Source organism: Lynx rufus, unplaced genomic scaffold, assembly GCF_022079265.1.
Source record: "Lynx rufus isolate CCGP_SWC_20201006 ecotype Redwood Valley unplaced genomic scaffold, mLynRuf1.p SCAF_24, whole genome shotgun sequence".
Classification (NCBI taxonomy): domain Eukaryota; kingdom Metazoa; phylum Chordata; class Mammalia; order Carnivora; family Felidae; genus Lynx; species Lynx rufus.
Window position 1 is genome coordinate 14,438,535 of NW_025814839.1, and position 22,709 is coordinate 14,461,243.

The following is a 22,709-nucleotide window of genomic DNA, read 5'->3' on the forward strand; positions in this document are numbered from 1 at the left end:
GCCGAGTGATGTTATTTCAGGCATTTCTCAGGGTTTAGGGAAGTCAGTAAAACGATCAAAAGACTGAGAAGTTTAACTTGCCTCCAGGATATGTTTACGTACACATGAAATATTTGTAAGAAAAAATACTATAGAGAACAGAGTAACTGATAATGGCTACTCACCCCAGCCTTAATGTAAATAGGAGAAAATATCCAACCAAGAACACACAGCAGAAACGGAGCCTGAAACCAAGAAAGAGAATTACATTAGGGTTCCATCTAGGGCAAGCTCTTAAATGAGATGCAAGCTCAGTGACTTCTGTTTTGAGTCTAACAAATGTATCAGTACTGGGGAACCTTATAAACAACAGCCCAAGCACGCACCTTCTAGTACAATAAACTACTTACAGGCACTTGATCTTTGCCTATGAAAGAGTGCCTTCTTAATTTGGTGGGGGGGGGGGGGGAGGGGGAGGGGGAGGTTTAACTGAGCCAGTTTTCAAGGTATTTATTTTTAATATTGTTTGTCTACTTCCAGAGAGGAACAAAGGTGGCTTATATATAGAAGATAGTTAAAAAAAAAAAAAAAAAAGAAGTACCAGAAACCATTCAGAGAAATGAGGGAGAAACTCTACCAAAATTTCATACAAGTTATTGAAAATAAGTAATAAATTTGGCTCTGGCTTTCTTACAAAGAAGGGGTAAGGTAAGTTGAATTTATAAAGGAGATGCTAGTAAATTCTGAGAAGTAAATGGTGGTAAAGGCCAGGGCTTTTTGCTAGGTTTGAAATTGACTCTGCTAGAAGTGTCCTTTATTTTTGTAGTCTATAAGGAGAAAGATGAGACTCAGAAAGCAGGGAGCTTTCTGATTTACCCAGAAAAGTCAGATGGTTTATACAGAAATAAGTTAATAAGCCCAAGACTTATAAATTCACTTATATTTAGGCAAACAAATTCTATGTTCTACAACAAATATATCCCACAGATTAAATAAATAATCCATTTAATAGGTTTTATGGTTCAAACCTGGTATTCTTAGGAGGTCATTTAGGAGTTTTGTAGTAATTAGTTGAATATCCTGAAGAGCACAGTTGAGCCCATTCTCAATACATACTTCAAATATACACATGCATATACATACACACATACATGTACATATAGACACGTATATCTGTGTGTTTACACATATACACATATATATCTGTATGTATATCTACACATAAACATGTATGTACACATATATTTAAATGTTAATATGGTCTTTTCTCTTTTTCCTCCCTGGATGGTCTCCTAAAAGTTCTTTGTTCATTGTATTCCTACGGCCCTTGGGATGTAAACATTCTCTGTCTCTTCATTAACTTCATTAACTAAGAAGAATGAAAACTAGCACAATCATTTTGAAAATCAAAGACTTGGTTCTTTTCTCCTGTGACTTCTAAGAGGTCTTCAATATTTACCAGAGGTAGAAAGCAAGTTTTTATATTTAGGAGTTTTATTTGGACAATGATAAAGAGGGAGGTTAGTTGCTGCACAAGGTATTACTTACATTCCATTCAAAGGCCCCAATAGCAATCCCTGAAGTCGCTCCTATTCCAGCCAGGCCCATGAAGTGGCCACTGCCAATACTGGAGGCAAAAAGAGAAGCGCCTATCTGAAAATCAAAAGGTGATTACCTAGCAGAACTATCAGTCCAACTCCAAGAATTCATTTTCACAAATGGAAACCAAATTTTCCATGTTCTCAAAAGGGATTATTCCCTGGGCAGAATTCCCATTTATGTTTCTTCTACACAAACACCCTACCTACAAACTAGAAGCCAAGTGAGAAGAGAGAATATGAAAAAAGAATGGCCATTCTTACATTGCCACATTTCACATGCTCCACCCACTTACTTGCAATTCCCTAATGCAGAAATATTAGCAGAGTGCAATTTCATCATTATCTAAATAATTTAAAAATATCGATAATCTAACTGGTTGTAAGTGATTGGTTAAAATACTAAGGTGCATGAATATGATGAAATACAATGTAGCATACAGAAAGAATAAAGGAGCTTTTCATTAAACAATAAGGTAAGCAGTATGTATGATATAATCTCATTAAAATTTTATGTGTGCATCTTACATTTGCACAGATATATGCTTATATATGCATGGGAGCGGTTCTGGTTATATATATATATATATATATATATATATATATATATATATACATATATATAACAAAATATTTCTGGAGTTATGGTTATAGAGATGGAATGAGGAGAAAATTTCAAGTTCTATACTTAGACTATAACTTTTGGGCTTTTTACAATCAACATCTGTTACTTTCAAAAGAAAAAATTCCTAGAGGTATTTAAATGAGCAAAATCCCTCCTAAACCAATAACAGCTTTTTAATTGAGTAGAGATAGCCACTCCATTCAAAACAAAAATCCAACTATGATGCCTTTAACATGAGATAGATTTTAAACTAAATAATCAAGAGAGGTTGAAAATAATGAAGCCTTTTAGGTAAAAACAAACACCTCATCACTGACAATATTGACATAAGATAAAGTAGTATTCAAGATCAAAAGCATTGGGGCCCCTGGGGGCTCAGTCAGTTAGGCATCCACTCTTGATTTTGGCTCAGATTCATGGGTTCAAGCCCCACGTCGGGCTCTGTGCTGGTGGTGCAGTCTGCTTGGGATTCTCTCTCTCTCTCTCTCTCTCTCTCTCTCCCTCCCTCCCTCCCTCTCTTTCTACCCCTCCTCATAAATAAACATAATAATAAAAAATTTTTTTTAAAGTAACTTTATAGTTACCTTATAGAACTACCTTTTACAAGGTAAAATGCACTAATAAGCCATCGTTGAGAACATACAGATATCAAATACCTTAACAGGGATAATTGTAAGGCAAAAAAGTCTTAGAAGTGGCACATAATAAATACTCAAATAATAGTAGTTATTTTTATTATTAAGAATGTTCACTACATTTAGTTTACATAATAGTTAAAAATTATATACAGTCTAATTTGCCCAATATGGTATTTAAATGGTGGAATGTCCATATGATATAACACTATGCAACTGTATATAAATATAAAATAAATCTACCTACCTATGTTTATACAGATGTTGGAAGTTGCTAGCATGTTATTAAATTAAAAGATAGCTTTAAAAGGCACCATTTGTTAATTTAATAACTACTAATAAATGTCCATTGCCAACTATGCCCAGGCACTGTTCTAGGTATTAGGGATACATTAGTGAGTAAACTAGACAAAAATCCCTACCCTCATGAAGCCAACATTCTTTTGGGAAAAAGAGAATAAACAAAATAAATTAGAAGATTATTTTATAGCATGATAGTAATAAATACTATGGAGGAAAAAAAACTGGAGAGGTGGATAGGAAGTACTGGGAAATTGGGTGGTCAGGGTAGACTGTCTGAGAGAAGAGTTGAAGAAGACTGGAAGAGGTGGGGGCATAAGCCATGGGGATTCTAGGGAGAGTGCTCCAGCCAGAGAAAGCATCAGGGGCAAAGGTCCTGAGGCAGAAACACAGCTGGGTTGTTCAAGGACACTGGCTAGAGATGGGGAACAGGCATCCTGGGAGGCAAGGTCAGAGAGGTAACGAGGTACAGGACATCTGTGCCCTACTACAGACCACTGTAAGGGGCTGGACTTTCATTTTAGGTGACATAGGCACCCCAACAGGGTTTTAAGCAGAAAAGTGACATGGTCTGACTTGAGTTTTAATAGGCTCTCTTTAGCTGCTCTGTTGAGATTGCATATAGAAGAGCCAAGGTAGAAGGAGGGAGCTCAACAAGCTGTTATACTTAATCCAGGTGAGAGACAATAGCAGCATGGACCTGGAGGCAGAGTTGATGGGAAGTGGTCAGATTTGAAAGGTATTTTTTAGATCGAGTCGCAGGATTTCCTAATAGATGGGACGTTGGGTACAAGAGAAACTAAAGCATCTAACAAGACTCCATGTTTGTTAACCAGAGCAACCAGAAGATGGAGTTGCTATTCAGGAGAAAAGAAAGGTGGTGAGAGAAGCAGATTTGCTGAGGGAAGTCCAGGGCTCCCTTTGGGGCTTGTTCAGTTTGAGATACCTGATAGACCTCTCAAGTGCAGTGTCAAACAGTACAGGTGTCATGTGTGAGTCTGGAGTTCACATGAGAGACCCGTGATTTGTTAGCATGTAACTGGTATTCAATGCCATGAGCTAGACGAGTTGCCAAGTATTTGAGTGTGATTGGAGAGAAGCAGTCAGGCGTGGGCCCTGGGGACTTCCAGTGTTAAGCGAGGGAGATGGGGGAAAACCAGCTGGGGAGACTGACCATGAGCAGCTGGGGAGGCAGCTGGAAAGGAAGAGAGCAAGGCGACAAAACAGGGAGGGAGGGAGGAAGGACTAAGAGCCTCAGAGTTTCACCACTGCCAAGCCAGCTTAGATGAGCACTGAGAACTGGGCACAAGAATAAGCCATGTACAATTTAAAAAAAAAAAAAAAAAAAAAAGGAGAGAAAGAAAAGTCAGTCACATGGAGGGCCTCAACAAGAGCCGCTGATACCCATCAGGTATCTGCTAATAAGAATATAAAACAAAAAAGATAGCCAGAGTGGCAAAAATCATTCTTTTAGTTTCCTTTACTAATACCATAAAATATTTTGTTCATGAAGCAATAACCCTAACAATGAAAAGAGAAGCCACAGCAAAGAAATTAATAAATCATAACATACATAAACATTGGGAGGGCAAAGCATGTTACCGTCTCTTGGAAACCGTCAGAAGTGTCAGTTTTATGAGGTAATATGGGAAGAAGATTGTCATTTCTCTAGGTACAGAAAACATGACTACAGGTCTAAGTGGCTCAGGCAAAAGACGGGGGGCCTCACAGCCCAGGAAGAGGCTGTGTTGCTGGAATCCTCTGCAGAAAAATAAACTAAGGTAGGAGGCCCATTGCAAACATTTTTTTGCTGCATTCAATCTCTTTCTAAAGCAGGTTTACAAAAAAAAAAGAAGATTCAAGTATAATTCAGAGAGTTAAATGCCAGGAAAATGCTTTTCCCCAAATCTCCCAGCTAAGAGGCAAAGCCATTTCTGCTAGGTTGTTGGATCCATCAGAGTAAGTGTACTTTCCTTTTCCCTTTGAATAAAGGCAATTTCTCCTTCTGAGACAAGATTTCTCTCTTTGAAGTGCTACCCCAGTGTGAAAAAAAAATCTTTGCCATAAGACTGGTTAACATTTGAGGGCAAAGAATATTAATGAGTAAGGGCCTGCTTCTTATATAATTCTCTAAATGTACCTTACATTCCTGTGCTGGAAATGCATGTACATTTTTACATGTACATGTACATTTTACATGTACATTTTACAGTTAATTTTTTTAATGTTTGTTTATTTTTGAGAGAGAGTGTGTGAGGTGGGAAAGGACAGACAGACAGGGAGACACAGAATCCAAAGCAGGCTTCAGGCTCCGAGCTGTCAGCACAGAGCCCCACGCAGGGCTTGAATTCATGAGCTATGAGATCACAACCTGAGCTGAAGTTGGACACTTAACTGACTGAGCCACCCAGGCACCCCTATTTTTACATAATAAGTTATAAAGCAGCGCTGGCTCAGGCTTGCCTTGGGTCCTAGGAGGTTGGGCCCTTCTGGTGACCCACATCTTCCTCCTCCCTGGGGCACTCCTACCCACTCTATCCTGGGTACAGGGTCATGGACAGGCAGCTGCCTCTTCTGCTGTGGGGGTTTTGAGGCACTCCTCTTGGATGGAATCACTTTGAATAATGAATAATACATAAAAGACAAGAAATGGTTTCTACCCTGCCTCCCTCCATCTAGCATCATGCTGTTCCATACCCAAGCTTTGGTATATGCTGTTCCTTCTGCCTGGGATGCCCTCACACTCTACCTGTAAATACCTACTCCACCTCCAAATCCTGCTCAGATAACCCTACCTCTAGAAGACCTTTCCCGTCTTGTACCCCCTCCACCCAGCAAGCCTGAGTTTACCTTTCATCAGTATCTGGCCTGTGCACCTCCCACCAGACTCACTGCTGTCCTGCACTGTAACGTGATGCAATTTGCTGGATACACATATAACTCCCTTTCTAGATTGTGGGCTTCCAGCAGGCAAGACTGTCTATTCCCCACCTGTGTCATGGACCCTAGAACAATGCTTTGTACATACCAGGCACATAATAAATAGTGAATTAAACGGAGTTGAATGAAAACATTTTGGTAAGAAACTACTTACGAGTTAAGCAAACTCTAATGAAATGACTTTCCCAATTTAGCAACTTCAACTTATTTTGGGTATAAGATATCTACATTAAAGTAACAGACAAGTTAACATGTGGCCGCCTAAGCGGATTGCCACATGCAAGCCTTACTCACCGGCCACCATGCTAGATTGCGGCCAGCCAGGAAGAAGTCGTCTACTGTCCCACGACTGCTTGACAGGATAGCCTTAAAAACAAATGAACAATAGAAATACAAGAAACAAACTGCTCCAAAGACACAGATCTCTCTAACGATCACCTTCACTTATGCATAAATCTCTTTAGCAGAGACCCCCCCAAATCCATTTTCCCTTTCTTTCTTTTTAGGAATAGAAGCCCCTACTCACTGGGTTACTCTGGCCACCCAGCAGGAGACTACAGTCTCTTCTAGCTCTGGTTGTGTGGACATCTCCATTTCTCTACACTTCTGAGAAATTAATATTGCTTTATTTTTTTCCCCAACTAGTTAACCAGTGTCATAGCTTCTAGCAGAGTCTGGGAGATGAGTGGTTAGTGAATGTATGGATCAGTGAGGAATGGCAAACCTGAACATGTGCCCAGCTTCTTCCAGAACAGCTGTCACTCTGCCATTATTACGGTGTCCTTCCAACACATCCAAGTCCTCTCTACTCAGGCTCCCCAGCTCTGATTCCCAGACTCTGATGTGGCCAAAAGACAATCCTGGGGATTTCCTGGAATGCCTAGGACTGGCATGACCTAAGGATGAGAGCTGATTGACAGAAATATGTTTCGGTGGGAAGAGTGAACTTAAAAACTGCCGTCTGAGGGGTGCCTGGGTGGCTCAGTTGGTCAAGCGTCTTGACTCTTGATTTCAGCTCAGGCCATGATCTCACAGTTCCTAGGATCGAGTCCTGCTGGGCATAGAGCCTGCTTGGAATTCTCTCTCTCTCTCCCTCTCTCTCTGCCCCTCCCCTGCTTTCTCTCTCTCTCAAAATAAATAAATAAACATTTAAAAAAATCCTGACATTGAGGTATCTATATTATAATGCAATTTCCTCACATTATAAAGCCTCAAACCAAAGAAACAACTCTCCAAATCAGACACATTAGGTTAGTCTCACCTCATCTAGTCACTAAATATTTACCAAGGGCCTACTACATGCAGAGCTGAACTTTTTAAGGAAAGCATCAGCTGGGAAACTTTTAAAAGGACTTAAAAAAAATTCATCTGTTCTCAGAATAAAAGCATCCTCGCTTTCCACAAAGAGAGGACCAGACAGTAAGAAAAGCAGATCCTGGGGAGAAGGTGGCTTAAGTGCCTGTCCCTGCCTCTTCCTTCCTCCCTGCTCTCTTCTTGGAATAATAACACCACCACAGCAGCCGGGCTGGTGGGGGAAGAAGATACAACCAACTCTTTCTCAAAGATCTCTGGGCTGAGACTGATAAAAAGAGAAAAACAAAAACAAAAAAAAAAGTGTAAGTTTTTTCCCTTTACCATCCTATAAGAGCCAAGACACTAGCAGCAAAGACTGATTTCTCAGTTCCCTGGGAGACTCAGCAGACAGGAGTTGATGAATGCTTTCAGAAAGAAGTCCCATCTGTGTGAATGTGGGCAATTTGGTTCAGCAAGAAAAGGGTGGTTTAATAACTGGAAGAAAATAAAGCTAGATTCATCCATTGAATCATACATAAAAATAATTTTCAGATGTTCTAGAGATTTAAATATGAAAAAACTATAAACTATTAGAAGAAAATTTGGGATAATATTTGTACAAATTTGGAATGGGAGAAAACTTTCCTAAGAAAAGCAGGAAATCTAGAAGATGCAAAGGGAGATAGTTGACTTCTTCAAGGTGAACAAAAACTCAAATGACAGAAAGACACCATTAATAGTTTAGACCAGTGGCTCTCAACCAGAGATGATTTTTTTCCCCCAACCACTCAGGGGATATTTGGCAGTGTCTGGTTACATTTTTGGTTATGAATGGGCAGGCGTCAAGGATACTTCTAAGCATCCTATTATGCACAGGACAGATACCCACAATGAATTATCTGGTCCCAAATATCAGTAGTAAACACTGGTTTGGACAAATGACAGCTTGGGGAAAGCAGATGAGCAAGTCAAATGACAAAGAAGTTGATAAAAGCAAACAACACAGATAAAAAATGGCAAATAAAAAGATGCTCAACCTCACTAGGAGTCTAGGAAGTACAAATTAAAGCTACAAAGACTTACCACTGTCCACCCATCAGGCTGGCAAAACACACACACACACACACACACACACAGTAATGAGCAAGTCTTGGGGGAAAGAGCATGATCATATCCTGCTTGTGAAAAATGTAAATCTCAATAAGCTCTGGAGATTAGCATTTAGTAATATCTACTAAAATTTCAAATAAATGTATACTTCTGACCCAGCACTTCCAATTTTGGGAATCCATGCTACACAGATGAAAAGTACCAACACAACAATACCTGGCATCAAAACCAATACCTGGCAACAATCTAAGTGTAGATTAGTAGGGAAGAGCTGGATAGTATCTATTTGTGGGACTACTAGGCAGTTAATAACAACATAAGCTGTATCTCTATCCATTGACCTAAAGGATTCTCTCCACATATAGTAAGTGGGGGAAAAGGCAGGCTGCAGAGTAATGTGTATGATATGATCACATCTTCTATAAAGACAAAACACAAAATTCTACGTGTGTCTGCATGTTTGGATAAGCACTGAGAAAGGGGAGGGATACATGACCCACAGTTATCTCAGAGGGATGGGAATGGATGGGGGAAGAATAGTAACTTATTCTTTATTTATGCATCTTTTTGCTCTTACAATGAGCATGTTAATATTTTCCTAATTAAAAACAATATAAGATTATCCAAAAGAACAAATGGAAAGATAATACAAAGAAGGGAAAAGATCAGAGCATTCTGGATAACTATGTATGTTTTATGGCTCCCAGAACAGAAGGAACAGCAGGTTTCTTTAGGAAATGACCAGATGGCTTACCAGTCCTCTGACCTTGGCCAGACTTAGGCCCCAACTGAGTCTGGGACAAAACTGGGTGGGGGCTTCCCAATTCAATGAGAGCACTAGAAGAAGGATCCAAAAATAAGTACTCATTATTCAGAGACCCTGTGTCTTTGGGTACTTAGAAGGATGTTTCTCATAACTGAGGCCAATTAAAAAAAAATCTTCAGTTTGAATGATCTGGATAAACACCCCAGATTTCTCCTTTATGTTTGGAATAAAGGGCCTATATTTTCTCTTCTGGTACAAAATTCTCTTAATAGGATGGAGACCATGTCTCCATTACTATATCTGCTTACTAGCAGCATAGTGACTTAGTGTAAGCCCTCAAAAAGAGTGTCCAGTGATCGTATTTTGAAAGGCACAGTAAGATTCTGCACAGTAAGATCCTGCTCATAACCTGGTGAAGTGTCCCAAAGTGAAGGTCACATGGGCATGAAAGCTTCAGCTGGGTGAGGGCCACCCAGAATGAAAACTCTCCCATTGGTTTAGTGAATGGTGGCAGTCACCAGATACTCCTGCTTGGTGAAGCAGGCCAGGCAGAGGCTTCTGATGGTTAACAACTTATCGGAGGGGTGACACCATGACACCAACCAAAGCTGTCATACCCATCTGATCTTTCGCTGGAATGCAGGCCTGTCCCAGGGTAGCATGGTTAAAAGACACCTTTTTGAGTGCTTACGTACTAAGCTCTAGTGGGCAGATGGCAATAAAGGAGACATGGTCTCCACCCTCTTAAAAGAAGCTTGTACGAAGAAATAAGCTTTTTATTCAGATTTAAAGAGTACACTTAGAGCCCTAAATTACTAGTGACCTTTGAGATTTTGCTAGCAAGGCAAAGGGATTAAGATCATGAGTCAGATCAGACAGCTCTAGGTTCAAATCTGGACCCAATCGTTCCCTGGTTACTTAAATTCTTTGAGCCTCGGTTTCCTCAACTGGGGAATTAGTGGGAATCACAGTATGTTATTCACAGCAGGGTTGTGAGGACATGAACTTGAAGCACTCACAGCAGACCTGTCACTTAAAGGCCTAATCAGAGATAGCTGTCATTATTATCACCATCATCATCATGATCTTAACAGCGCCTGCTTATCAAACACCTCTCAGGTTCCAGGCGGCGAGCACGGGGGAGGGATTTGAGCCTGCTCATTTATTTGGGTGGTGGTGGTGGGGGGGGGGGGACACGTGCGATTAATCAATATGGCTCCATTACTGAGGATTTGCATTTATTTACCTTTGGCTGGAGGGTAGGAAGTAGGTAGAAACGGAGAGTGGAGAGGTCTCCACCGGCCAACATGGACTGTGCATAGGCTGGGGCAGGATACTGGGGCGGGATGCAAGGTCGGGGACCAGGTGACTGGCAGGGAGTGGGTCAAACCCAGCCTGGGGTCCAGGGCCCCGCCTTCCCCTCCGGGCCCCGACGTACCCACAGCCCGATGCCCAGGACCAACAGGAAGTACAAAACCATCACCAGGATGTCTAGGGCGCTAGTGACGCCGAAGCCCAAAGCATTCCAGCTAGAGATGTCGCCATACCACGAAAAGCTCATGGTGGTGCTTCTGGGCCAGGTGAGTAGTGCGGGCTATCAGAGGAGGCGGCAACGGCTCTCACTTTGGCTTCGGTTTTGGCTTTGGCTGTGGCTCCGCCACCGTAGTGCGTCACGGGAAGGGCCGCGGGGCAGCCTGGGAGTTACCTGCAGGCCTCGCGGCCCAGCGGGGCCAAGTCCCCTCCTCCCCCCTCCCCCCACCCTCCCAGGTTGGGGATTCCGCCTTCCTTAGGGGTTGGTCTATTTAGTGAGAAAACGAAAAGCCTTTCCTCACTGCTGTACCAGGTACAACACCCCCACCCCCCACCCCCCCATTCCCCTGGGTGCGCTGCACTTCTGGAACTTAGACTTCGAGTTGGGCTGGACTGGGCCAAGCGTGAGTTAACAGGGGCAGGATCAGTCGCTGTGCATCTTTCTGAGCCATCCTTGGGGCCTGCAGCAAAGTGAGAAGCCCGTGATACTGCCATTGTCTTTATTTTTGCGTTAATTTGGATTTAGTAAAACAATTACATTAGGATATTATTTCTCGAGTCCTGACTTTTTCGATGCCCCCTTAAATTTTGCACCAAGGAAAATGCCTCACTCGCCTCACCCTAGTCAGGGTCCTACTTGGGCCAACTGATTTCAGAGGGGCCCCAGGTTTTTGCAATTTGATCTTTCGCTGGTGATGTGAGCATTTTTAGTCTGGGCCAAGCGTTACTCTCCTTGATGTTTCTGCCAAAGATGTTTTTCTGCTAAATTGTACTTTTTGAAATTTTGGTTAATAATACTAACAACAAAAAATACTAGTAACAATAATAATAGCTAACATAATAGTTCTTGCTAGATTTCCTTCTTTGCACTTTGCACATGTTAACTCATTTGATTCTCACAATAAGCAAGTTGAATTTATGACCACAAGGATGGGGGGCTGGCTGGGCGGGGGTGGTTGCTTATACTGGCTGGTAGCCATTTAGAGGTCTATGATCACGGCCTCCTGAGCAGAATTCTGTAATCCTAGTTCAGTGCTGTTCAAAAGAAATATACTATGAATCACAGATGTTATTTAATTTTTTTCCAGCTTTATTAAGGTATGATTGACAAATAAAAATTGTGTGTATTTAAGATGTAGGTGATGTTTTGACAAATTACCATAATCTAACATATCAATCACTTCCCATCATTACCATTTTGTGTGTGTGTGTGTGTGTGTGTGGTAAGAACACTTGAGATCTACTCTGTTAGCAAATTTCAAGTATGCAGTACATTATAATTGACTGTAGTCACCATGTCATACACTAGGTCTCTTGAATTTATTCATTTTATAACTGCAAATTTGTACCCTTTGATTAATATCTCCCCTTTCCCCCCAGGCCCACCCTCACTTCTGGTAACCACCATTCTGTCTCTGTGAGTTTGACTTTTATTATTGTTATTTTTTTAGATTTCACGTATAGGTTAGATCATATAATGTCTTTCTGTGCCTAGTTTATTTCTCTCAGCATAATGTCTTCCAGGTTTATCCATGCTATTGCAAATGGCAAGATTTTCTTCTTTTGTGAGGCTGAATAATATTCCATTATGTCCATATATATCACATTTTCTTTACTCGTTCATCTGCCCCTGGATGCTTAGGTTGCTTCCATATCTTGGCTACTGTATAACGCTGCAGTGAACATGGGGGTGCAGGTATCTCTTTGAGATAGTGACTTTATTTCTTTTGGATAATACCCAGAAGTGGGATTGCTGAATCATGTAATAGTCTTTTTTAATGTTTTGAGGAACCTCTATGCTCTTTTCCATAGAGGCTGTGCCAATTTACATTCTCACTAATATTTTTTCCCTTTTCTCTACATCTTTGCCAGTATTTGTTATCTCTTGTCTTTTTGATAATAGCCATCCTACCAAGTGTGAGGTGATATCTCATTGTGGTTTTGATTTATATTTACTTGATGATGAATGATGTTGAGCATCTTTTCATATGCCTGTTGGTCATTTGTATGTCTTCTTTGGAAAAGTCTCTATTCAGGGTCTTTGCCCACCATTTAACTGGTTGTTTTTGTGATATTGAGTTGTATGGGTTCCTTATGTATTTTGGATATTAATCCCTTATCAGATATAGGTATACCTTTGGAGATCTTGAGGTTCAGTTCCAGACAACTGCAATAAAGTGAAAATTGCAATAAAGTGAGTCAAATGAATGGTTTGGTTTCCCAGTGCATATAAAAGTTATGTTTACAGCATATTGTAGTCTATTAAGTATGCAATAGCATTATATCTAAAAAAATGCACATAACTTAATAAAAAATACTTCTGGCTAAATAATGCTAACCATCATCTGAGCTTTCAGCAAGTCATAATCATAATCACACATCACCGTAACAAATATAATAATAATGAGAAAGTTTGAAATATTGTGAGAATTACCAAAATGTGGCACAGAGACATGAAGTGCACAAATACTGTTGGAAAAATGGTGTTAATGGACTTGTTCAACTCAGAGTTTCCACAACCTTCACCTTGTAAAAAAAGTGTGCAAGAAACTGGAGTGCAATAAAATGAGGTCTGCCTGTATTGAGTTTGTAAATATTTTTTGCCATTCCGTAGGCTGCTTTTTCATATTGTTGATTGTTTCCTTGGCTGTGTCCCAGATATAATTTTAAATTTTCTAGTAGCCACGTTAAAAAAAGTAAAAGAAACAGGTGAAATTAGTTTAAATAATATATTTTGTTTAACCCATTATATTCAAAATATTACCATTTCAATGTAATTAATGTCAACATGGTTGAGATATTTTATATTCTTTTTTCCACATTAAGTCTTCAAAATCTGGTATATATTTTACACTTACAGCACATCTCAGTTCACATGCTAACTTTTCACCAGAAGTACTTGATCTATATTTAGATTTAATAAAAATTTTAAACTGTTTATTTATTTATTTCTGAGAGCGGGGAGGTGCAGAGAGGGAGACAGAGAATCCCAAGCAGGTTCCATGCTGTCAGTGCAGAGCCCAGCTTGGGGCTTGATCTAATGAACTGTGAGATCATGACCTGAGCCAAAATCAAGAGTTGGATGCTTAACTGACTGAGTCACCCAGGTGTCCCTAGGTTTAAGAAAATTTACCTTTGAAAAAGTAAATTCACATACCAAGTTGTTCTACATATACTTAAAAGTTTTCCAGTAACTGAACTAAGTACCCAAATTTCAAACAGTTTGTCATTAACTTACAAACTGTTTCATCTTTTTGTGAGAATTTATTTGACTTGGAAGCAAAAGCATATCCTTTTCAAAACTACAACTGTCCAAGTTAATTCACTAGCTCTGTTGTCAACGCAATGTTATTAACAATGAATTCAAAGAGGCATTACATAGTTTGAAAAACATTTCTAAACTGATCAGTAACACAAAGCATTCTTCAAATTTTTCTTGTAGTTTTTGCTGCCAATTACAGAATAGCCAGTTGACAATTAAAATCTTTGACATATTGAGTCATGTTAGGAGAATGCATAAGATTATTATTACTGATCTGCGTCGTCAAGTTCCAATTTCAACATAAATTTTTATACTTGGCTAGCTATATTACAAATAAGTTTTTCCCTTCTTTGACTATTCAAATTTGGCCAGTTCATACATAGTACACGTTAGTGAAAGGATGAGTACAGACTGCTGGTTTTTGTCTTTGATTATTGGATATTTAACAAGCATTCCTTTTATTTCAAGGAAATCTTGAATTGCAGTTGACATTACAGTAATTGTGGGGTTTTCAAGACTTACCCAATGAGCATTGGCAAAAGCACAACTTCATTAAATTCATTGCCTTCTATTTCTTTGAACAGTTCTATAAAATGATTATTCATATTATTTGCACATATATATTAAAAGATCTTCAGAACTGTATCCATCCATGACACTTTCCCTAGAGTCTGCTATAAAAACTAAGCGCAAGTTTTTTTTTTTAAGTATTTATTTATTTTTGGGGGGAGAGCGCAGGCAGAGGAGGGGCAGAGAGAAGAGGACAGAGGATCCAAAGCCTGTGCTGACAGGCTGACAGCAGTGAGCCCGATGTGGGGCTTGAACTCATGAACCACGAGATCATGACCTGAGCCAAAATTGGATGCTCAACCGACTGAGCCACCCAGGTGCTCTAGTTATGTTATTTCAGTGGTTGTTTTAGAGCTTATAATATGTATCTTTAACTTAACCCAAGTGATATTATTTCACCTCATATATAAGAACTTTACAGTTGTATGCTTCCATTTCTCCTCTCCAGTCTTTGTGATATTGTCATACATTGTACTTTCTATTTGTTATAAATTTTAAATTATACATCTTATTTCTTTTTAAAATGGTTTGTTATCCTTAAAAGAGATTTAAATAATAATTTAAAAATCTTTATATTTACTCACACCATTACCATTTCTGGCACTCTTCATTCCTTTGTGTAGATCCAGACTTCCAGCTTGTGTCCTTTTTCTTTTGCTCGAGTGATTTCCTGTAACATCTCTTGTGTGCAAGTCTGCTGGTGATACATTCTTTCAGCTTTTATATGTCTGAAAAATCTTTACTTAGCCATCTTTTTGAAAGATATTTTTACTAAGTGAATTCCAGGAGGATACTTTTTTCTTTCAGTGCTTTTAAGATCTTGCTCTACCATCTTCTAGATTCATTAATTTTGATGAGAAATTTGCTGTTATCCTTATCTTTGTTTCTCTGTACATAGTGTGTATTTTTTCCTCTGGCCACTTTTAAGATTTTCTCTTAAAGGAGTTGGTTTAAGAAATGTGATGATTAAGATGTGCCTTGTTAGGGTTTTCTTTATGTTTTTGTGATTATGTTTGTTGAATTTCTTACATGTGTTGGCATATAGTTTTCATCAAATTAAGAAAACTTTCTGCCATTTTTTTCAAATGCCTCCCTTCTCTTTCAGAGGCTCCAAAGACATGCATATGACATCACTTGAAGTTATCCCCCATGTTACTGAGGTTCTGTTTATTTTTCAATCCAAATTCAATTCCAAATTTCAATTCTTTTCTTCTGTAATTTCTAATCTATCATTGATCTCATTTTCATCACAGATGTAGTTCTTGAACTTTAGTTATAAAAAAACTTTTGCATATATTTACCTAACATATTTGATCTTTCCTGAAGCTTCTTGCACGTGTAAAATGGCATTGTAACAGCTGCTGTGGGGACACCTGGGTGGCTCAGTTGGTTAAGGGTCCGACTTCGGCTCAGGTCATGATCTCAGTTTGTGGGTTCAAGCTCTGAGTTGGGCTCTGTGGTGTGTGGAGCCTGCTTGGGATTCTCTCTCCCTCTTTCTCTGCCCCTCCCCTGCTCACGCTCTTTCTTTCTCTCAAAATAAATAAATAAACTTAAAAAAAATTGCTGTAATGTCCTTGTCTATTCATTTATTATCTATGTCAATTCTGGGTCAGTTTTGATTAGTTGATTTTCCCCTGATTATGGATCATGTTTTTCCTCTTCTTTGCATGCCCGGTCATTTGTGGTTGAATGCCAGACATTGTGAATTGTATTTTGTTGGGTGCTAGATATTTTTGTACTCCTACAAACATTATTGAGTTTTGTTCTGGTGTGTGGTTAAATTACTTGGAAACAGCTTAATCAATTCCAGACTTGCTCTTGAGATTTTTTTTTTTCCAGGTGAGATCACAGGAGTGTTAAGGCTAATTCCCTGCTACTCAGGCAAACTCTTCTGAGTACTCCACCCAAGCTTTGTAATTCTGAGGTTTTTCATGCTCACTGGTGAGAACAGGCATTATTTTCAGCCCTGAATTTTCTCTGGGTATTGGTCTCTCTAATTGTTTTTGGTAGGTTTTCCTTGGCCTCAGGTAGTTTCCTCAAAGGCTTACACTGATCACCATTTAGTTGAATACTTGAGGGTGACCCTCTGAAGATTTGCCAAATTTTCTTCTGTTCAGGACTCTCTTTTCTGACACTCTGCCCTATGAACTCCAGCTGCTTTGGATCCTGGAGCATCTTTATATCTCTTTAACTCAGGAGGACCACTGGGGTCTGCCTGTATTCTCCCCACTCAGCCTGGAAACTCTCTCCAGAGAGTAATCTGGGGGCAATTGCAGGGCTCACCTTGTTTGTTTCTCATTCCTTCTTTCATTGCCTGATGTCCAGTGATTCAACAACCATTTTTTCATGTATTTTGCTTCATTTTTTCCCCATTGTTTCATGCAGGGGAGTAAATCTGGTTCCTACTACTATATATTGGCCAGAATATCCTTTCCTTAACAAAAGTACCCAGATTTATTGAGATACAATTCACATATCATACATTCCAAATATTTAAAGTGTTCAATTTGGTTGTTTTTTGTATACTCACAACTCACAGAGTTGTGCAAATATAACTACAATCAATTTTAGAACATTTTAATCATCCCAGAAAGAAACCCCATACACTTTAGCTGTTACCCCATCTTCACTAATTCACCCATTCCATCCCAGACCTAGATTTGCACATTCTAGACATTTCATGTAAATAGAACTGGCTTTTTTATACTTAGTAGAATGTTTTCAAGTTTGTGAAAATGTTCTAAAATTGATAAAATATTCTAAAATTCATAACTTTGGGCTATTATAACTAATACTGTTTTGAACATACACGTATGTTTCTGTGTAGACACATGGTTTCCTTTCTCTTTGGTATATGCCTAGGAGTGGAATTGCTGGGTCATATCATAACTCTGTGTTTTGCTTTCTGAGGGAATGCCAGACTGTTTTCCTGTGTTGCTGCATCAGGGTTGTTCCCACCAGTGACATATGAGGGTTCTGATTACTCCGCATCCTCACCAGCACTTTTATTATTTACCTTTTTGATTATAGCCATCCAAATATGTTTGAAGTAGTATCTCATTGCAGTTTTAATCTAATATAAATTAAATGACTAATCATGTTGAACATATTTTCATTTGGTTATTGGCTATTTGTATATCTTTCATGGAGAAATGTCTATTTAGGTCTTTTGTACATTTTTTTTAGTTGGGATGCCTTTTTATTGTTGAGTTGTAAGAGTTCTCTATGTATTCTGGACACAAGTCCCTTGTCAAATATATGATTTGTGAATATTTCTCCCATTCTGTGACTTGTCTTTTCATTTTCTTGATGGTATCTCTGAAGCACAGAAGTTTTTAATTTTGATGAATTCCAGTTTATGTATTGTTTTTATTTGTTGTTCATGCTTTTGGTATTATATCTGAGAGATCATTTGCCTAATCCAAAGTCATAAAGATTTACCCATATGTTTTCTTTTAAGAGTGTTATAGTTTTAGCTCTTACATCTAGACTTTTGATCTATTTTGAATTAATTTTTCTAAATGGGGTGAGGTAGGGGTCCAATGTAATTCTTTTACATGTGGATATAGTTTTCCCATCACCATTTGTTGAGAAGACTATTCTTTCCCCATTGAATGGTCTTGGCACCCTTACCAAAAATCAACTGACCATTGAAATATGGTTTTATTTCTAGACTCTTAATTATGTTCCACTGATCTATATATGTATCTCTCTGTTACCACCACATTGTCTTGGATTATTATTGATGAGGGATTGTAAGGCAATCTGTCACCCTGCAAACAAACCTGCTCCCCCACCCCAGGTGGGATATGTGTGATATTCCTCAGGCACTTCTGGCTGCCCAAGAACAAAGGAAAGGACAGAAAACAAATGGTTAAACTGATAGAGTCTCTCAGTTTGCAAATATCTTACTAAAATTATAAGAAAAGGGCAGTTTTATCAATAGCCTAATCTCCAGGAACTCCTTACACTCTTGATAATGTTTTGCTAGAAGGAAAAACAACCTTAGCTTGACAACAGCTAGGTCCTGTAACCTGTAAGTCATTTTTAGCATACGGAAATCCCTTTAAAAAATTTCCTCTTGACTTAATCTCCCGCAACTCCATAGTATATACCCCTCTTCACAACCCCAGTGCAGCTCTTTCTGCCTACGTGTCCTGTCCCTGTGCTTTAATAAAATCACCTTTTTGCACCAAAGATGTATTTCAGAATTCTTTCTTGACCATTGGCTCTGAAACCTTCACCCCCCCCCCCCCAAAACCCTATCATTATTGCTTTGTAAATAGGTTTTAAAATAGGGAATTGTGAGTCTTTCAACCTTGGTTTCTTTTAAGATTGTTTGACTATTTTGGGTCATTTGAGTTTTCATATTATTTTTAGGATCAGCTTTCTAATTTCTACAAAGAAGCCAGATGGGGTTCTTAAAAGGATTGAGTTGAATCTGTAGATTTTGGAGAGCATTGTCATGTTATCAATAGCATCTCATCCATGCACATAGGATATAGCTCTATTTATTTAGGTCTTCTTTAATTTCTTTCCACACTGTATAGTGGTTTTCAGAGTGTAAAATTTTCCACTACATTTGTTAAATATATTCCTAAGTATGTATTCATTTTGATCTTATTGTAAATGGAATTATTTTTTTTACTTTCGCTTTTGGATTGTTCATTGCTAGTGTGTAGAAATACAATTGAGTTTTCCAGCCTTATTGCAGTATAATTGACAAATAAAAGTTGCATATATTTATGGCATACAATATGATGTTTTGATACATGTATACATTGTGAAATGATAACTACAATCAAGCTAATTAGCATATCCATCACCTCACATAGTTGTAATTTTGTGTGTGTGTGTGTGTGTGTGTGGTGAGAACATTTGTTTTCTTAGCAAATTTTAAGTATACAATATAGTATACTATAGCTATCATGCTATACATTAGATCTCCAGAATTTATTCATCCTGAATAATTGAAACTTTGTACCTAACATCTCATAACTGATTTTTGTATATTGATCTTATATACTGCAATTTTGCTGAACTTGTAAATTAGCTCTAGTAGTGTTTTTGTGGATTTCTTAGGATTTACTATATATGAGGTCACATCATCTGTGAATAGAGATAGTTTTTACTTCTTTCCTTTCAATTTGGATGCCTTTTTTTCCCCTTGTCTAATTGCCCAGGCTAGAACCTCTTTCCCCAACCAGGCCCATCTGATAAGCTTCACTCATCGCAGCTGATTGCTTTGTCATTTTCAACAATGCCGTGGGGCATACATTGCTTCACAGACTGATCCAATTAAATTTAGGTTCATTTGCCAGGATAGTTTTTGAGGTCAGTGTTTGAGATTTGTTCTGACCCCAGGAGGGCTCTTCTTAGTTGTCTCTTTTTCCTGATTTTCCCTGGTAAATTAGCTGGCTTATGGTCTAGTTTATCTCTCTAGTGAAGTTAACAGTCTTCTCTTAATTGCATTTTGCCACAGGTCTGTTGTTTTGAGAGTGCCTTTAGGTTTGAGCTTCCTCCTACTCTGTTGCAAATAAAGCCAGTTCACTTGGGAAGGGCTTCAGAGATCTTTGTTTTGTCCTGCTTTTCCCCCTGAGCAAAATCTCAGTCTTAGCTCTGAGCCTGGGGCAGGGTCTGTGGTGGCTTCTCTCTGAGTGACAACTCTGCTTTAGGAACTGGACACTCATCCAGGGGCCTTTGATCTTCTTGGCTTGCTGCAATGTCCACTTTATGAGTAAGCTTCAGCAAGGGTGATGTGTATCCCAGTATTTCAATGTGTCTTCTCCAAGGTAGAGCGTCTGTCACAGTGAATGCTGAGCGGGACAGAGCCCCCAATCTCTCCTTGGAATTTAGTATCTGCAGTAGGTAGCTGGGGCTGGGGGGTGAAAAATGCTGATGGACTGCCCTTCTCTGGAAGATACTATAACTGTTAAGTTGGAGGTGGTTGAGGAGGGTGCCCTGTGTTTCTTGGCTGCACTTGCCAGGAATGGTGTTTCTAATCACATTGGGCTGGGAGCCGGAGGGGAAGGGAACAGGTTATGATCGAAATGCTACAGACTCTCACTTCTTTTGCCAGGTTTTAGTAGATGTTCTTGAATAAATATTTCTCTCTCTTTTTTTTATTTCCAAAGATATTTTATTTATTTATTAAAAAAATTTTTTTAATATGAAATATATTGTCAAATTGGTTTCCATACAACACCCAGTGCTCATCCCAACAGGTGCCCTCCTCAATGCCCATCATCCACTCTCCCCCTCCCTCCCACCCCCCATCAACCCTTAGTTTTTGAATAAATATTTCATTAGCTGTATGCCCTCAGGTCTGTTTCCAGAGACTATAAATATAAATATGTAAACATATATATAAAGACGTATATATACACATATATGTATATATAGACTTTAAATGTTTATGTATAAAAATATATATTATTTCTTAAAATTTATGTATATTTTAAGAATATATATAATAAGTATAAATAAAAAATTATATATATATACATATATATATATACATATATATATAAATTTAAAAATTTACCAGTTTTCCTGCAGAGTGGATCTGTGCAGCTCTTCATGTTGCCATTTCAAAAGTTAAACTCTTAAATAAAATAAATAAACAAAAAACTCAACAAAACAAAACAAAAGTGGAACTCTCCCTCTCCCCAGATGGTTTTTGAAACTCTGGAAATAAATGCCCAGCTGAATGCTTACACAACTTCTACTGCAGAAAAGACTTGAGGATCGATGCCCCAGTGAATCAAACCTCTTACCTCCTTTCTTAATTAAAAAAAAAAAAAAAAAAAGAATTTTTTTTTTTTTGCTGGCCACACATTAATTTGTAGAGTAAAAACTCTTGTTACCTTGAATTTTAATTTTCCTAACTCTTTTGTCGTAAAAGGGTACTCATAATCTAGGTAGATACTAAAGCAGGATTCTCTTAGGATTGGATTCATTCTTTCCACCCTGTTGGGGGACAGGGGCACATGGGAAACAACCTTGTTTGAGGTGCCCGTGTTCTTCCAGCATTCACCCCACCTAGTGGGCAAATTTTATATAGAAACTTTGAGTCTAGATTAGATTTAGTAGTCTCTGGCACCCTCCAGTGATAAATCACAGTAGCACAGTGATTTCTGGTCATTAGATTATATTCGTGAAGTGAATTGATTTTTTTTTAAGTTTATTTATTTATTTAGAGAGAGAGAGTGGGGAAGGGCAGAGAGAGGGGGAAGGGAGAGAGAATCCCAAGCAGGCTTCATGCTCCCAGTACAGTGCCCAACATGGGACTTGAAATCACCAACCTGAGTGGAAACCAGGAGTCGTATGCCTAACTGAGCCACCCAGGCGTCCCTGGTGAAGTGGATGTAGTACGTCAAAGGATGTAGCACATCCATATGCCTCCTCTGTTGGGGTTCCTATGATTCCAGATCCTTTTTTTCCCCATTCCACAGAGAAGTAGGGGATCATCTTAATGGTCGAGAACCAATTATTCCCACCCATTTTATTCTAGCAGAGAAGGCATCCACTGGGATTGACCTAATTGCAGGTGTCCTACCACCCCAGCCCTCTCTCTATTGTTTGTCAGACCAAACTACCTGAATTTGTGACCCAAAGGTTGAGAAGCCTATTGTCTTTGTGGTCAGTCCAAAGCTATGGTCTTGTACTCCTGAGCTGCATCCTATGCTGTGTTTAGTTTAATTGGACATCCAGTCCACGGACTCTAGTTATTATTTTATTCATGAAGGATCATTTAGAAAAAAAAAAAGATCCAACCTCCTTGGTGGTAGTTTGTCCTAGAATGTTGGTTTTAATTATTGCAGGCGAAACCTCTTCTGCCTTCTCACCTTACTTGAGATTTCCCATATGAAAAGCCCTAAAACTGATCTAGGGATAATCATTTTTGAAAAACATGACACTCCCCGAAGTCAGAAGTTCTACATTCAGAGACATCATTAGGGGTGTGGAGAGATGACAGAATGATTTCCTCCATCCATGCAACCTGGAGACGGGGAAATATTTAAAGAGAGAAAGGTGAACATCTGGCCTTGGCCTCATCATATGAAGCCTCTGGTAGGGGCAAGGGTAGAGGAAAATTGAT

At 38.9% G+C, this 22,709-nt stretch overlaps 1 protein-coding gene across 1 annotated transcript in view; it reads right to left on the reverse strand.

The window, feature by feature from the left end:
• Positions 1-10,807, reverse strand: part of LOC124518331 (sodium/glucose cotransporter 1-like) — a 57,251-nt gene extending 46,444 nt beyond the window's left edge. The window contains exons 1-4 of the mRNA XM_047088303.1: positions 10,685-10,807; positions 6,372-6,443; positions 1,528-1,632; positions 165-224 (exon numbers count right to left, since the gene is read on the reverse strand). Coding sequence (XP_046944259.1) covers positions 165-224; positions 1,528-1,632; positions 6,372-6,443; positions 10,685-10,807 — 360 coding nt within the window. The remainder of the gene's footprint in view (positions 1-164; positions 225-1,527; positions 1,633-6,371; positions 6,444-10,684) is intronic.
• Positions 10,808-22,709: the final 11,902 nt, after the last annotated feature.